The 18,966-nt window shown below is 35.7% G+C and overlaps 1 protein-coding gene across 1 annotated transcript in view; it reads left to right on the top strand.

The window, feature by feature from the left end:
- The window catches only part of PLXDC2 (plexin domain containing 2), a 459,765-nt gene that overhangs the window by 314,496 nt on the left and 126,303 nt on the right, over positions 1–18,966 (top strand). Inside the window, exon 7 of the mRNA XM_035021516.1 lies at positions 6,344–6,462. Within this exon, the coding sequence (XP_034877407.1) occupies positions 6,344–6,462 (119 nt within the window). The remainder of the gene's footprint in view (positions 1–6,343; positions 6,463–18,966) is intronic.

Genomic DNA, 18,966 nt, shown 5'->3' with positions numbered 1-18,966 from the left:
AACAATTTTACTTCATTTTTCCCAATTTGGATTTCTTTTATTTTTTTCTTAACTAATTTCTCTTGCTAGCACTTCCAGTACAATATTGGATAAAAATAGTGAGAGTGGGCATCCTTGTCTTTTTCCTGATCTTAGAAGAAAAGCTTTCTACTTTTCACTCTTAAGAATGATGTTAGCTACAGGCTTGTCATTTATGGACTTTGTTATGTTAAGATACATTCTATCAATAATTTGTTAAGCATTTTTATCATGAAATGATATTGAATTTTGTCAAAAAATTTTTTTGCATCTATTTGGATAATTATATAATTTTTATCCTTCATTTTATTACTGTGTTTATCACATTGCTTGATATGTGTATATTGAATTATCCTTGCATCCCAGGAATAAATCCAGTTTGATCATGGTGTATGAACCTTTTAATGTACTGTTGAATTGGTTTGCTAATATTTTGTTGAAGATTTTTGGATCTATTTTCATCAGGGATATTGTTCTGTAAGTTTCTTTTCTTGAATGTGCTGATACCCTGATACCCTGCTGGTCCTGTGAAATAAACTTGGAAGTATTTTTTCTTCTAATAAGGATTGCTACTAATTCTTTTTTTTTTTTTATTCTTATGTTAATCCCCATACATTACATCATTAGTTTTAGATATAGTGTTCCATGATTCATTGTTTGTTCATAACACCCTGTGCTCCATGCAGAATGTGCCCTCCTCAATACCCACCACCAGGCTAACCCATCCTCCCACCCCCCTCCCCTCTAGAACCCTCAGTTTGTTTTTCAGAGTCCATTGTCTCTCATGGTTTGTCTCCCCCTCTACTAATTCTTTTTTTAAATGTTTGCTAGGACTCCCCAGTGAAGCCATCTGATCCTGGACTTTCCTTTTTTTCCAATTACTGATTCAATCTCCTTTTTTCTAATTACTGATTCAATCTCCTTACTAGTAATTGGTCTGTTTAGGTTTTCTATTCCTTCATGATTCAGTCTTGATTAGTGGTATGTTTCTAGGAATTTATATATTTCTTCTAAGTTGTCCAGTGTGTTGGCATATAATTGTTCACACTAGTTTCTTATAATCCTTAGTACTTCTGTGTTTTCAGTAGTCAAGCCTCCACTTTCATTTCTGTTTTTATTTATTTGAGTCTTTTCTCTTTCTTAGTCTAGCTAAAATTTTGTCAATTTTTTTATCTTAAAAAAACAGTTCTTTATTTCATTGATCATTCCTATTTTCTTTTGAGTCTCCATTTCATTTATTACTGCTGTGATCTTTGTTATTTCCTTCTGCTAACTTTGGGCTTGGTTTATTCTTCTTTTTCTAGTTCTGTCTTAAGGTGTAAAGTTAGGTTGTTTTTTGAGGTCTTTCTTTTTTCTTAATGAAAGCATTTATGGCTATCCATTTTCCTCTTAGAACTGCTTTTGCTGCATCCCATAAGTTTTGATATGTTGTGTTTCCATTTTTATTTATCTCAAGGTATTTTTAGAATTTCCTTTTGATTTCTTCTTTGACTCATTGGTTATTCAGGAAGATGTTTTTTAACTTCCACATATTTGTGAATTTTCTAGTTTTCCTTCTGCTTGTAATTTCTAGTCTCATACCATTTTGGTCAAAAAACGTGAATGATATAATTTCAGTCTTCATAAATTTGTTAAGACTTGTCCTGTGGCCAAACATATGATCTGTCCTGGGGAATGTTCCATGTGCACTTGAGTAGAATGTATATTCTGCTACTGTTTGATGACATATTCTGCATATTTCTGTTAGGTCTATCTAGTCTAACAAGTAGTTTAAGTCCAATGTTTCCTTATTGATTTTCTGACTGGATGATCTGTCCATTGTTGAAAGTGGGATATGAAGTTCCCTACTATTACTGCTTTGCTGTTTATTTCTGCCTTCAGATCTGTTAATATCTGCTTTATATATTTAGCTGCTCTTATGTGGGTGCATAAATTTTTGCAATTGTTATATCCTCTTAATGAATTGACCCATTTATCATTATATAATGATCTCCTTTGCCTTTTGTTACAGGTTTTGGCTTAAAGTCTATAATATCTAATATAATTCTATCTATCCCTGCTTTCTTTTGGTTTCCATTTGCATGGAATATTGTCTTCCATAATTACACTTTCGATCTACCTGTGTCCTTAAAACTAAAGTGTGTCTCCTATAAGCAGCATATATAATAGTCTTTTTGTTCTTTTTTATCTCTTCGGCCACTCTTTTTTTTTTTTTTCACTCTATGACTTTTGATTGGAGAATTTAAGTCCATCTACAATTAAAATAACCATTGATAGGTATGGATTTACTGTTGTCATTTTGGTAGTAGTCTTCTGGCTGTTTTGTAGTTCCTTTTTTCCTTTCTTCCTCTCTTGCTCTTTTCCTCTGTGATTTGATCATTTTCTGTAGCTCTATGCTTAGATTCCTTCTACTCCATCTTCTGTGTTTCTACTATAGGCTTTTGTTTTGTGGTTTCCATAAGGCTTATATAAAACACCTTATATTTATACAATCTATTTTAAGCCAATAATGACTAACTCAAACTCATACAATAGCTCTATATTTTATACCCTCCACCACATTTTATGTTTTTGATGTCACAGTTTACAACTTTTTCTATTGTGTATCCATTAACAAGTTACTATAGTTCTTTTTTATGCTTTTGTCTTTTAACCTTTATACATGAGTTATTAGTGATTTACCCATTACTGTTACAATATTAGAATATTCTTTTTTTTTTTTTAATTTATTTATTTGACAGAGAGAGACTCAGCAAGAGAGGGAACACAAGCAGAGGGAGTGGGAGAGGGAGAAGCAGGCTCCCCACGGAGCAGGGAGCCCGATGCGGGGCTCGATCCTGGGACTCCGGGATCATGACCTGAGCCGAAGGCAGATGCGTAACGACTGAGCCACCCAGGCGCCCCAACAATATTAGAATATTCTTAATTAACTATATATTTACCTTTACCCCAGTGAGTTTTATATTTTCATATAATTCCTATTACTTATTTGTATCCTTTCATTTCAGCCTAAAGAACTCCCTTTAACATTTCTTATAAAGCTGGTCTAGTTGTGATGAACTCCTTCAGTTTTTGCTTGTATGGAAGACTCCATTTCTCTGCCAATTCTGAAAGGCAAATTTTTTTGGTAGAGTACTCTTAGTTGGCAGTTTTTTTCCTTTCTATTAGCACCTTGAATATCTCATCCTATTCACTCTGGCCTGCAATGTTTCTGTTGAAAAATCTTCTAATTGTTTTATGGAGGTTCCTTTATAAGGAGTAAGTTGCTTTTCTCTTGCTGCTTTTAAGATTCTTTGTTTTCAACTTCTGATAATTTAATTATAGTGTGTCTAAATGATAGTCTCCTTTGATTCATCTTATTTGGTATTTGGGGGCTTCCTGGATCTGGATGTCTATTTATTTCTACAGGTAAGGAAGTTTTCAGCCATTATTTCTTTGAACAAGCTTTCTTCCCCTTTCTTTCTCTCTTCTCTTTCTGAGATTCCTATAATAGGAACATCAGTCCACTTGATGGTGTCCCATATGTCCCATAAGCTATCTTCACTCTTTTTTCTTTTTGTTTTTTGACTGGGTGAATTCCACTGCACTGTCTTCGAGTACATTGTTCCTTTCTTCTACTTGATCTAGTCTGTTGTTGAATCATTCTATTAAAATTTTCAGGTCAGTATTGTATTCTTCATCTCTTTGATTTGTATTTAGTACTTTTTATGCTTTCTATATCTGTTGAAATTCTCACTTTGTTCATGTATTACTCTTGTAACTTCAATGAGCATTTTTATGAGGTAAATTAACTTACTGATGTTTCATTAAGATTGGTTTCTGGAGATTTCGCTTGTTCTTTTGTTTGGAACATATTTCCCTGTTTTGGGGTTTTGTTGTTGTTGTTGTTGTTGTTGTTTTTCATTTTTCTTGACTCTCTTAGTTTCTGCACATTAGATAAAATAGCCACCTTATCCAGTCTTTTCAGAGTGGCTTATGTAGGACACAAACTGCATCAATAAGCCTAGACTGAGCTCCTGGTTGTCTCTTAAATCTCTATGATTATCTATGTCTCTTAAATCTCTATGATACTGTTTTGTTCTTAGTGGTTCCCAGTAGTTGAGAGTATGCCAAGACCCATCAGTGTGTCAAAGGGAATGATCATAGTCAACACCTATATGTGGGGTTGATCTGGAGCCAGACCCTCAGGCAGCAGCTAAGAAAGTATGCAGTCAAACTCCTTCTGGGGGGAAACTGGGAGATAGGCATTTTTGCCTGGTCTCTCTACTAGCCATAAGGGGGTGCTCCTTTGCCCATTTAAAAACTGTTTATTTGCTATAATCCTCTAGGATTTGTGAATACAAGCCTCATTGGCTATCATCTTGCTATAGCAAGGTGATTTGGCTGCCTAAAACTTGGATGGAGCTATAAAAGTGAGGACACTAGATGTATGGACAAGTTCTTTGAAGGTAGATACTGGCAACTTGGTTTTATTGTTGAAGTTAGCCAGAGAGAGATGGTGGAGGAAGTGGTCATTGGCTCTTTTGGGTCCTGGGGAGGATAATAGTCAGCAGCTAAATGGACTAATTAGAAGCCAGACCCTCATGCTACAGCTTATAAAGTACATAGTCACACCCCTTCCAGGGAAAGATGGGCATTTTTGCCTGCTGCCTCTCTGCTGAGCCCTAGGGGCATAGCTATGGCAAGTACTCATGGGCATACCTGTTGCTTCCTTGTCTGCTACAGTCCTGTGGGACTTGTAAATGCAAATCCAGTTGTCTATCAGAACCAGGTGATCTGGGGACCTGTCTCTCAGGTGGCAGCAACAAAAGCTGGGTGCCAGACATGTGCAAGCTCCTTTCCAGAAGGATGTTGGCGGCCTGTTTTTATTGTCAGAGTGAGCAAAAGGAAGAAGGTGGGGGAAGTGCCCACTGGCTCTTTTGGGTTTCAGAGAGGATCACAGCAGCTAGATGCATGCAGTTTCAATGTGGGTATTTTCTCAGTTGCCCAAATTCTAGCAGTTACTTGGCTATTTTTTAGATTTCTCTCAGAGGAAATTGCTCTGTATGTAGCTCTGTGTGTACATTGGGTGTGTCCATGGAAGGAGGGAAATTCAGAAGCCTCCCATGTCACCATCTTGGTCAAAAGCTCTCAGCATTATGTTGAACTCAAAAACACAGTGAAGACAGTATTCTGTTTTACATCAGTCAGGTACAGGGATTAACTCATGAGCAGTCGGATGGAAGAAGTGCATAGGGCAAGACATGTGGGGAGAGGTGTGGAGCTTGCATGCCCTCCCTGGGCACACTACTCTCCCAGCAACGCCACATCTTCACTAACCCAGACAGAAGCTCTCTGTCATACAATCTTGAGGGTTTTTTGTTTTTGTTTTTCCTAATTTAATCAATTTTAATCAACCTGGGAGTTAAGTTTATCTCTTTTAGTTCTGTGAATTTCATTTTCTGTAAAACATTTTTCATTTCTGTGAAACATTTTTCACAGAATGTAAACATTTATTTTAACCAACCAAAATATCCAAAACTTAGAGCTAAGCAAAAGTCTTAGCTGCTCATTTTTTAGAAAAAAAAAAAATAGAAAATAAACAATGTCATTTAAAACAAAACTATGACTTCTCATCAGTGGCAATTAAACTATTTCAGTTCACATTTCATGTTAATAGTTTTATAGTTAATTCTGGCAGGTTGACTCATCAGAATATGATACATAGCACTGAAGATTCATTCATCCCAGTGTACTTCAAGGGGGCTTCAGAAATCTTTGCTTGGGGCCCTTTAAGCTGCCTTGCAGCCTCCTTGAAGCAATACAACAAAGACAGAAATGCAGGCATTGTGAACCAGAGAAGAAAATTCCCATTAGTGCTGAAGGAATTTTTTTCAGCTTGGAAGAGTATAATTCTAAATATCGAAGAGACATTTTCAGGTCTTTTATAAGTGATTCTAGCTTTCTGAATGTGTTCTCAGCATTTGTCAGATGTATTTGAAGTTCATTCAATCCACTTGGGCTACATTTTAAAAGTGGCTCATAGAAATTTAAGCAGGCAGTACACATTAACATTAATGGACTTCCTAAGGCAAAATTCCCTCATACTGGGCTCAATATTAACCTCAATATGAGATTCGATTTTACTAAATATTTAGAGAATACTCAATTGTTTAAAAATATCCCAAATACTATTTCAATAACAGAATTCCAATTAACCATATAAAGTTCAAGAGGCACAACTACTAGATTTTAAGACTATATCTATGGTTTCGTGAAGTCTCTCTCCAGAATTGATTGATATATATTTATCAATGCATTTCTTCTGTTTCAATGGGGTTTATAGGCACAGCACTTGTTGTCCAGTGGGACCACGTGCATCTCCAGGATAATTACAACCTGGGAAGCTTCACATTCCAGGCAACCCTCCTCATGGATGGACGCATCATCTTTGGATACAAAGAAGTAAGTAATGTATTGATGATGTTCTTTCCCCTTGATCTTGACCTCTTTTTCTCCAAGTGTCAAGAAAGGGACATTTTACAGTCATGAACCTCATATCACTTTCTAATGTCTTGGTTTCTTTTGCTTCATACAAAAATTTTTTTAATCTACTATATAGCACTGATTGTTAATTCTTTGGATTTTGTTTTTTATTCTGATGTCATTGGCATTATGATTGATAAATTTCATAGAATTATTGAACAATTATATCCTGATGGTATTACAACGAAATATCTCTAAGAAGAAACACTTCCAACTTGGAAGGACGTCTCTCCTATATCTGATTATATTTATTTTTTGTTTCTTTTTGCCTTGTCAATTTCTGTGACATGTTTTGATTCTAATTGCAAAAGTCTTAGTATACGTGAAAACTTGTGTGGCTCAGTGACCCAATACCAAGAGCATATCAGGACCCACAATCTCTTTGGCCAGTGTGTATTTCAACCTGATAGGCAAAATTAATTAGAGTTCTAAATGACAGAAAGAATAATGGAATTTAAACTTATAGTTTGTTTCATCTTACCAAATTCACAAAGAATGGAAATTTACTAAATTATAGCCCTAAATTTACAGAATGTCTAAATTAGAATAATAGCATGTTTAGTTTAAAAACTCTATTGACAATATAATCACAGTCTATTAGACAACCTAAACTTTTTGGGAAGAAAACAAATATAAGAATAAAATTCCAGGAACAGTAGATGTGATATTTTAGGCAGTCACTAGGCATGACAGAAATTTTGACAATGTGAATTGATGATGGGCATTATTAACCCATGGGTTAATGGGTATTTATAATAATACAGACTCAGTATCTCATTTGAAGGGTTATTTTTTGTTAGCAAATGAATCCTTGACTATTAAAAGGATGTTGACAACTTAAAAATTATTCACTTTGGTCAAGTCTTCTGAGATACATCTTTTCTATAAAGTGAGGGATAGTTTTATTTCAATTAACTAGGTCAGCTTTTTATTTTAAATATTTCCACTTCTTTGAAGAATTCTTCCATGTGGAATTAATCGCTTACTTGGGGCAATAATATAAATAAAATAAAACATAGAATCTGGTCTGCTTGGTGCTTCTTTATCCACAGCTATGTTTTGATATCATAGCCCATCATATTCTTGTATCACCTTAGTTGCAAGCTGGGAGAATATATCTCAAAGGGACTCATTCATTTTTAGTTTTCATAATAATCTAGTGTAATCCTGACACTGCAGAATATCATTATAGAATGTTAATTTTCAACTATTTTAACCAGCAGTGGTAAGGTTTCTGGAAAGATGTAGGGTCAGTAAGTCTAGGGTCTTAAATCTCACTAACTGTAGGCTTTTCAAAACAGAAGTTTGTTGTTGTTGTTTTTTTTATTGTGGTCTCTCTTTCTAGTCTATATTATAAAAATCATCATCTTTATGTATACTGTTCTCAGTGGGTGTCTCGCATTGCAGAGTAGCAGTTCATTTTTCCTATTCCTTCTTTGTAGTGGATTTGGTATTTTTTAAATGTTTTTTTTTCTTTATTATAATCAAAGAAAAATTTTCCACTATGATTTTCCTGTTTTGTCATGGGGAATATTAGACTGATAGGCAATTTTAACACTTTCTTTATATTTCCAGACCATTATCCTATTGAACACTAGTCCTCCTGAACTCAGAGTTCTAAGCAAGTCATTACTTTATTATTGGCCTTACTGTCCTTTCTCTGTTCTGGTTAGAAAGCAGCTTTTTATTTCATATTCTACCTTAATTTTTTCCCAATAATTGTCATGTATTTTATTTTGCTGATGCAAATTTCTATGTGTAAAATTTGGTACTTAGTAAGGGTTCCCTTGCATTTGAGGAGAAAGCTAGATGCTTCTGACACTTCTAGAAAAAACATTTATGATCACAATAGCATAAAATAGTTAGTTGTTTGTATAATGTATTATCCTTGACAAAGTGCTTTCACATACAGTATAGTTTTCTGTTCTTCAGTGATATCTCATATTCTTAATATCCATAAAGGCACTGGCACATGAAGGTAGCTTAATTATGGAATTAGATCATATCACAATTATCTTTATTTTATGGCTAAGCAGACTGCATCAGAAAGGTTAAATGACATGCTTGAGGTCACAGAGCTAGTTAAGGACAAATCCGGGACTAAAGGCTCTAATTTGGTGATGCCAAGGTACCTCAACATTATTTTTTTCTTTCCGAAGGAGATTATGTATACCGATTCACAAATATATTTCTCATTTGTTTTTTAATAAATATTGGCTAATGTTTGGTGTTTAATAATCTTTTTATCTAACTCCAGTATATGATACAATTACAATCTCATACAGGTAGAAGTATTCTTAGTTGAGTTATAGAGCTAGCGAAATCATAAGGACATAATAAAGAGTATAATTTTGTGCTCTTGTCCAGGTTAAATTTGCAGAACCAACATTATAGATAGGGAACTAAGTACAATTCTTTCTATACCTAGTTGCTTCTAACTGGCTAATGCCAGCTTTGTTTTATTTTATTTTATTTGAGTGAGAAAAAAAAATCTGATGTATGCAGAAACTACCAATAGAGCACTTGGTTTAATTGTAGAGTAAAATTAGTAATGCATTGAATAAACTTATTGACAAATTTCATTTTTATTTCCCTCAAGTGATTTATTCCAGTAGATAATTATGTTTCTTTTAGTAACTCTTTCTGTGCCAACTGCCCATACTAACCACTCAGATGACCTTCAACTCTGCCATGTTCCTCATACAGAAATTTCTCCAACAGTATAATTTTTCACAGTGCAAACTAGATCAATAATGGTCAAAATTAGAACATACATTTGTACTTATAACAATTTTGCTCATAATAGGATTGAGATAGGAGAGTACTTCTGCTGTTTAAAATAAGAGTGAATACAGATTTATTCAGGGCATTCACTGTTCCCTCATCAAAATCCCAATATTCTTCTAGCCATACTGGTGAGAGGAGTAGTGGAGGCTCAGATTCCTTTAAATGAATAAGTTATCTCTCCTGAGGTTGTATCTCTGTATTATTGAACCAAAGATTTAAAATTCTGTTTTAAGTTATAGTTCCCCATTGTTACACAGCTGTTTATTTTAGTTCACTTCGAAGATACCATTTACTTAGGATGAAGAGAAAGCCCAAAAAGCATATTGTCATTTTCTTAGTTTTATGTCAGATTACCAACTGTTCACTTTAATGCGTTTTCCAGTGTCATAGTATCCATTTGTGTCTTGTGCATAGATTTAATTACCTTATAAAATTAACCATTTTGCCCTCTATTTCCTTAATGTATTAATAACAGCTCCTTTAAAGTTTATGGCTGATAACTAATATCTAATTTCCCTGTGGGTCTGTTTCTATCATGTGTTTTTTTTTTTTCTTTTCCTCTAGATTTTCATTTATTGGTCCTGTTTCCTTGCATGCCAGATAATTTTTGATCGAATGTTGGGCATTGTTTACAAACTGCTAAAAAATACTTTGAGGTTGTGGATGATGTTTTCTTCCTCCAGTGAGGGTTTACTTTTTCTGTTTGGCAGGTAGGATGGAAGAGATTATTTTAATACTGTCAGGGCTAAGCTCATTCAAAGTTGAGCATCAGTTCTTATAAAGACTGGTATATTTCTGGTTAGCACTTGCTCTTAGAAAGTAGTCCTTCAGGAATCTCCACCCAGGCCTGGGTTTTACTACAGGACCTTTTGCCTTAATGGCCCTGAACCCCTATGTTTTCCTTAGCTCTGTGAGACTGTGTGAAGTTCTGTTCAGTTTCTCAGTCTCTAAATCTTGCTTGTAAATTGCCAAGTGCCTTGATAGGAAAGTGGTATTGCATTCACTTCTGTGATTTCCTTTCTCTGGAATCTTGGCTTTTCAAGTCTTTGCTCTTTGATAGCCACCTGATGCCTTCAACAGGTGCTTTCCATATGTTATTTATCTTTCCTGCTTGATCTCAGTAGGAGAAATGGTTTTACAAGTTTGTCTGCCATAGCCAGAAGTCCCATTCACTTTTAATAACCATCTCCTAATTTGATACAATCTAGCATTTATTGAGCTCTCCATATATGCCAGGCAGTGACCTAAGTGCTTAAAATTTATCTCATATAATTCTCACCAAAAAAAAGAGGTAGTTGCTTTTATCATTTATGGAGAGGGAAACTGAAACACCCAGAGAGGTTCAGTAACTTTCTCAAAATTATTAAACAAAGATTCATCCAAGGGAATATAACTCCAAAGTCTGTTGACCTAATCACTGTACTGTAGTGCCTCCCTCCAAACCTCCTTTTCAAGAAATAACTGAACTGTGGGCACCTGGATGGTACAGTCAGTTAAGCGTCTGACTGGGTTTCTGCTCAGAGATCAATTGTGATCTCTGGGTCCTGACCTCGGTCATGAGATTGAGCCCCCTGTCAAGCCCTGTATCAGGCCCATGCTCAGCAAGAAGTCTGCTTAAATTTCTCTCTTTCTCTCCCTTTACCCCTCCCCCCTGCTCTCATGCACTCTCTCTCTCTAAAATAAATAAATAAATCTTAAAAAAAAAAAAAACAGGAATGACTGAACTGCTTCACTAACTTCAATATCTTGGACAGTCTTTCCTAGCTAGTCATTATTGTACTATAACCTCCTTGAGAGCACAGGTAAGAATGGTTTGCCTTTCCATAGCATTTATCTTATTTATTTCATTAATCTTTAAAAAAATGAAAAGAGGTTGTACATAGTTAAAAAAAATTATAAAAAATAAAACATGCACCCTTTCTTAAACAAATGGAATTTGGAAAATCATATTCCCATTTCCTATTCTGTTAATAACCAGCTGTGACCTAGAGCCCATATTCTTTTTATTATTTTTAGTTACTATTGAATAATGATGCTTGTTTGCTTGATTACAGTAGATATAGACCTAAAATTTGGGACCATGGATAATGTAACAAGGTATCTACCTATTCATAGATTTCATTCCAAAAACATTAGGGGTTTGAAATCAGATTTCTTACAATCTTGATGCTGTCTTTCCTAGTATACCATCATATTTCAGAAGTTGCATTTCCTCTGACTTGTGTTTCTCTTTTGTATTTTGAATTTATTGCATTATTTCTTCTCATGTATTTTGAATTTATTGTTACTTTAGATACAAACTAGGGAAGGATGTGATTCTCTTTGTTTTTCTTGCAGCTTTGGTTATTTTCTTTTAACCAGCTCATGGGAGGGACAGGGTAGTCATCAATTTCAGACAACACAATTTAAAAAAAAAAGTCATTTAGTCCTTCTATATGGCAGCAGGGGGAAATCATAGGGAATGTATACCCTACCTGCGAGTCAGCCTATTCTATCCATTTTCTTGATTGAATACCTCACTATCTCTTTCACCAAATTTTAGAGGAGGTCAGGATAGAGGAACTTTATTGTTTATTAAGTAAAAACACTTTCTAATCTATTTTACCATTTAAGTATTTAAACTTAATGTACCTTAGTGTAACATCCACTGTTTCTGTGGAAGAATGCATAGTTAATAAATCACCATTGCCAATTGAGTATAGGTTTAAATGGCACCCTTAATCCATTTTTGAAATTTCTTTTAAGACTATTTCTCTTATTTAAACTGTAATGCTTCTTAATTCATGGTAATCATCCTGAAAGTATTGAAAGATGAAACTTGCTGAGCTTGTAGAACTTATGGAAAAAAATAATTCAAGAGAATAAGAGAAACCCAAAAAGAACTGAGCAGTGAAACATTTGCCATTGATATGAAGTTTTTTGCCTTTATGACTATTGTTCTGTGAGAATGTCGGACATGTGTTTATATAATATATATGCATCCAAAAAACTTTATAGTTGTACCAGTAGAATTACATAGAATTACACATGTATACATATACAAATGAAATATATACCTATATATTTATATTCAAATAACATTTATTTAATAAATTTATGATGCAAGGTTGAGAAAACCCAGATGACATAAAATGCTGACTATAAAGTCTCAAGAAATCATTCTAAAGAATATGTAGACACAGATGATTTTACATTATTATGTTTGCCATATTTTAAATACATGAAATATAAAATTGTATCTACATGCCTTTACTTAAGATCTAATTTATTTGCATTGGTGGGTGTATTTTAATTTTTTTAGTTATATCACATATAAAAGCTCCTGATGCTTTAATTTCTTTTTGCTTTCCACAGTGTAAGAAAATGACAAATTGAACCATCTTCCCTTTGTAGTGCTCCAATAACAAATTTATTTATAAATAAATAAATAAAAAAGTCGCAAAGGTAGAAGGGTCTACCTAGAAGAAACAATTTTAGAAGCAGAACTTTGGGGCGCCTGGTGGCTCAGTCGGTTAAGCGTCCAACTCTTGATTTCAGCTCAGGTCATGATCTCAGGGTCATGGGATTGAGCCTCACATTAGACTCCACGCTTAGTGGAGAGTGCTTGAAGATCCTCTCTCTCCCTTTGCCCCTCCCCCTACTTATGTGCTCTCTCTCTCTCTTTGAAATAAATAAGTAAATCTTTAAAAAAGAAAAAAGAAACAGAAACTTCTTCTAATGCTGGCCCTGCCCCTAGCTGTTATGTTTTCATGGTGAATGTATTTGATCTTTATGGTGCACTTTCTCCTTGAAGCCCTTCTTACCTTTCATCCCTGAGAGGTCATTGGGAGGTTGTTCTTGCCTATATCAAGCCACATCCTGTCTCCCTGCTCTCATGCTCTACGACTGACCATAGAGCTCTTTTGTCCCTCCTTGAGGTGAAAGGTCTGTGCATTCCTCATGTCTTTCCAAGCCCAAGGAGTTTCCCAATCCCCGCTCTTTTCCCCTTGTGTAGACAAGCTCCGTCGTCTTATCTGTAGGCCCAGATAAAGTTCCCACCATAGTTTTACTGTCTTGAGCCCGTTGCACAGCCTTCTTCAGACAGACATCTGCCTCATTGTCTTATTTTATATCAAGCTCCAACTCTAGTTGTTAATTCAGTCGGGGGCTATCTTTAAATCAGAGGTCACAGTGATTGTGTGTGTGTGTGTGTGTGTGTGTGTGTTTGTAAAATGGATATGTTGCCAGCATTTAGATATCAGAGGGTTTTAAATAAAAATACAGATTTGCATTGCCCCTTGAGAAATCAGAAGCCTTCAATCACTTGCTCTGCATGTCTTAGCAACAGCTGGCTGGGAAGTGTACTCAGGGTATGTTTCCTCCAGTTTCTCCCACAGCTGTTTCTTCTTTCTTACCCCAGGCTAGCACTAGTTATGTCAAGATTCAGTTTGAAACTCCTCTTTTAATAGAGGGGCTGTCCTTACTTATCAGCTGTATGTTGTTGTCTGCTTCCAGATTCTCTATAGGCTATGATTATGGAGATGGGGTATAGAGGGACATTAAGAACATATCTTTGGCTTATGGCTCTCCTTTGCTTTCATACCATCAAGTGCTCAATACCTGGCATATGAAAGGAGTTTCATAACTGTAAGCTAAACAGGGATTAAAATAATTGTGCAAAATGTTAACAATATTCAGGAAAGCAAATGGATTTTTATACTGTCAAATTTAATTGAAAGCCTTTCTGTTCGAATGTAGTTTTCAGAAAACTAAGCAGTAATACTGAGGACTTTATGTGTTGTTTTGATAGTAATAAAGAAAAGCATGACTCCTTATAATTGGATGCCTTACTAAGTAACACAGAAGCCAGATCTGACATTTAAAGATGATGAGGTAGGAAGTTAAAGGTTGAATGCAGGTGAGAATAGGTAAAATAGTAAGCTTTGGGTTTTCTTAAATGTATATATATTAACCTACTTGACACCATGTTGCTGATTAGTGAGTGAACAAAAATGAGTTTAGAGTAATTCTTCTCCAGTGATAGGCATGTGATTCATACTTTGGAACACACACTACACAATCAAGCCCTTGCTGAGATGCCATGCCGCCTATTAGATAAATAGCTGGGTCCATAATGGAAACAAATGAATGTTTTGGCGAGGTTTGCAGTGCAGAAGAGAGAGGAAAATAAAGTCCCATTACTTCTGACTCAAGCAGCATGCTGTTACCTCCCCAACTGTTCTAGAGACAGACGTAAAACTTCACGTTTTATGGTCATGTTGGGCCCCTGTGTCCTGGAGAATGACACCACGGCATGGAAGAGAGAGCAGCTTTTGTCTCTGAACCTTTGCTTGAAGACTAATGTGCTCTGCCTTACCTTGGCCCGTCCCTAATATTTTTTCCTGCCTTAATTTCGTCTGCTTATTGCAACTCCTTTCTGTGTCTATACTTCATTTGCTTCACTATATCACTTATAGAAAAATTTATGCTTACTTAAATAATAAACTTCTCTGTGTCCTGTAAAATGGAATAAAAATTAAAACACCTAAAAAAAGAATTTATAAATGCTTGTGTAAGCTGAAATGGAAGCTATTTTAGCTGGTGTTAATAATGTTCCTTTTCTGTAACTATCTGTGGAATGAATGTAATTGTAAAACTCATTCTCAGAAATTTCTGATTCAATACAAATCATACAGAGGCCGAGTGAAAATTTAGCTTTGCTTCAATCATAAAAAGGCAAATATTATAGGCACTTGGAAATAATGAAGCTACATTTCTTTTTTTCTTAAAAAAAAAAAGCCTTTATAGTTTAGAGTTGATACTATTTCAGAATGGCTTCCTAAAAACCCCAGGAACTAACTTAGGAAATATTTTGAGAATGACTAGAAATTTGTAGAAGGGATAAAAAAAATATATAGCTTCCCATAAAGCAAAATTTTTAGTGTTTTCATGCTTGGACATCCTCATTGGCCATAGCTTCTCTGACTTAAATACTTCATATCCTTGTCTTTTATAGAATAGATGACTCTGACAATATGACAGACCCTTTCTTATGCTAATTTTGTGTGATATTGGCTATAATTCTAGATGGTTTATTTATACACAGACAGACACCCCCACACACAATAGCTTTGTTGCTACTGGTCAAAGTAATTCAAGTTAAATGTGACTTTTAACAATCCTCCTGATTCATCATAGTGGTCTCTAATTAAATACTCTCCTGGAATTCTGCAGACTGGTCTGACTTGCTCACAGAGAGCTGACACAGCCCAATTCCTTACCTGCAGTAAGTGAGAGGATGAACGATCTTTTCAGAGAACAGCCCCATGCCTTTGATGTCTGGAAATAAAAAGATTACAGTCCAAGAACGCAAGGTAAAAAGGATATATGGCAATCTCAGGTGGAAAGAGGCAGACTATTTCTGAAAGAAATCTATGAGAAAGCCTGGACTTGTTCATCTTTTCCTCATTAATCTTTTACAATATGAAGCATTTAATTCAGTTGCCAAAAGTAGTGTTTTCCAAACCTGATATGCAATTGTTTCATAAACGGCTTGGGTGCCTTCTTGGAAAATGTAGGGAACTAAGAGCTTCTTGTACATTTTCATTTTAATATTTAATAAAATATATAATAAAAGACCCCAGTTTTAGAAAATCATGCTTGTATCCATGAACTCTATAAAATTTTAAAAGAAAAGCATTTGAGGCCAGTGGTACTGCCATAAAATCATCCTTTCCCAAACCTTCCACTTCTCATCTTGTCCATCTCTGGGCATTTCGGTACTCTTTTCCAGTGCTGCCCACGTGGCCCTCCACATGGACAGACAACTCCTTTCTCATGGCCTGCAGTGGGAAAGCCCCCCTGCAGGTGTACAACACAGTGGACCCGATGAAGAGCTCAATGCCATTCTTCCTGCTACTGAGACCAAGGCCGTGGTGACGTCATTGGCTCTCCTCCTTCTCCCACCCTCCTCAGATCCATGGCATGGCTTCATAGCAGTGCCTTCACAATTCATCTGGAACCCATCTTTCCATCACTTCCACCTCCTACATGTATCACTCTAGTGTAGTCCAAGCCACCCATCTCTTTTCCAGACAACTGTGATACCTTCCTAATTAGCTTCTCTGTCTCCCCTTGCCCCCTACAGTCTTGATCATACAGCAGCCAGGGCGATCTTTTTCAGATGTAAGAGAACATACTTCCTCTGTTCAAAACTCTCTAAATCTTCACTGTACAACACGAAATCAAATTCAGTCATTGCCATGGCTTGCGGGGAATGAATGCTCCCTATGATCTGCCCCCACCACCTCTCATCTCCTTTGACAATCTTATTTACTCCTCCTTATCCAGTGATAATCTTTTAATTCTGAAAGACACTAAAAACAATTAAGTCAAAGCCTTTGCCTGTACTGGTCCTTCTACTCAGAGTTTTTCTCAAATATCCACATGGCAAGCTCATGACTACAGAAAAGTCATTTCATCACAGAAACTTTCTGTGACTCCTCTTAAGGAGGCCCGCAACCCCTGCTCTCTCTTTACCACACTTTAGTTTCCTCCTTAACACTTACCACTTCCCACCATGCTTTATTTTTTGCATGGTCTTGTTTTTGTGTCAATCTCTGCCCTCTAGAATAGAAGCTCAGTGAGAGCAGGGTCTTTGTTCCATTCTCTTCTATAATCCCTACAATAATACACAGAAAATATTTAGTTAATATCTAGCAAATGAGTGAATGAATTCTATCTTATCAAAGAGCATCTAGAGTGTATATGCCTTTTAGGGAAAATAATTTTTATATAGTAAATAATATTCTCAGAGATTTATTTTTTACTTTATATTTCCACATTATACTAAGATGCATAATAGAGATATTTGTGGTAGTAGTGGCTTGTCAGACATTCCTCAGAAGTCACTGTCCTATGAATAAGTATAACTAGAAAACTGGCAGCAAGTTAAAATGTTTCTCTTAGAAGCAGATGATGATTTCTACCTACCTCAGTTCTCTTTACAAATAGATAGAGTATTTCACCCTTGTTAACAATGTACTTGTTGAAGCTTGGAAAAGTCAAAATCTTTTTATAGAGTGAAACCATCCAACTGAGGCTTGAAAGGGTCATTACAGGTCATCTACAGCTATCTTCCTAAAGGGCTGGCCAATTTATGATGGGATTGTTTTCAGTGACAGAAAACTGTCTACATTGTTGGGCTATTCATTTTGATTTTGGGTGGATTTTCCTTAGGTTAAATGAGTCTGAATCTAGGTAACTTAGACACATTGGTCTTCATTTTCTGGAATCCAGAGGACAAAGCATAAACTAGGAAATAAAAGAGAGATAGAAGAGTGAAAGCAGGATGCAGAAAATGAAACTTTTCTACTGGAACAGTCTCATCTTTCAAGTTTAATTGTACCTAGAAGTAAAGAAGATATTTATCTGATTCCCTAAAACCTAGGAGGAAGAATCCTTCTTCATTTTATGTAGAAATACCCAGAGAGTTTGTATTTGCTATAGGATCTTAATAGAAAATGTATTGGTTAGTATTGCTGTGTAACAAATCACCCCAAAATGTAGTTCCTTAAAACAACTCCATTTTGTATTTCTCACAAGATACCTATGGATCAACTTGGCAGTTCTATTGATCTGGTTTGGACTCTGCTGATCTCAACAGGGCTCGTTCATGTGCCAGCTGTTAGCTGGTCGATTGGCTAAGGGCCAGCTGGTCAAAGATGACCTCTGCTGGAAAGGAAACGTTCCTCCATGTGCCTCTCTTATATCTTCAGCAGACCAACAGCATGCATCATCATAGAACTGGCAGGAGTCCCAGAAAGGAGGTGGAATGTGCAAGTACATTTTCAATCCTCTCTTTTGCTTCATGTTTGCTGTGATCATCCTTTGCCATATTACTGAGCCAGAGTCCAAGTGGGAGGGGACCAAAAGTGACAAGGCAAAGGGTATGGATACAAGGAGGCTGTTAGTACAATCAGTCCATCACAGGCAAAAAGCACAGGAGGAGAGGGTTTGACTTACAGACAAAATACAAAGGAAGGGAGTAAAAGGAAGGAAAGAGATGGAGAAAATGAAATCAAAATGAAAGATAGCTAGGTGAGGAAAGAGATAAGGAAGAAAAATTGAAGAGGTGGAATAGAAAATGTGTGAAGAAGGGAAAGTGATGGTACTAGATCTGCAGGAATCCAAACATGTGACCCAATAAACGAGCTCTTGTATAAAAATATAATATTCATGGTAGTATAATAGTAATTTCCAACTGATAGCAATACAGACTCAAGTTCTGCTTTGAGTATGGGAAAAGAAGAAATACAATCACCAGAATTATCTGGTAAAATGTATCTCACCTTGCAGAGGAAAATTGCAGTCACAGATGTTGGAGAATGAAAGCAAGTGACGAATACAAGTTAGCAAAGCTTTCATACTTACTCTTGATCAGGCATGTATGAATAATGTTATTTAGCAATTGTGACTTTGTCTTATTAGGATATATAAAATATAACTGGAATTGGAAATATTATCTATGTTTTTTCTAATTTTTTTGTCTTTTCTTCTTTAATTATAAGTCTGTCTTAAGATTTTTATTTATTTATTTGAGAGAGAGAGCACAAGCAGGGGGGAGGGGCAGAGGGAGAAAGGAAAACAGAGTCCCTG

Source organism: Mirounga leonina, unplaced genomic scaffold, assembly GCF_011800145.1.
Source record: "Mirounga leonina isolate KUSES-001 unplaced genomic scaffold, KU_Mleo_1.0 Mir_175, whole genome shotgun sequence".
NCBI lineage: Eukaryota > Metazoa > Chordata > Mammalia > Carnivora > Phocidae > Mirounga > Mirounga leonina.
This window is presented reverse-complemented; position numbering and strand designations above follow the sequence as displayed.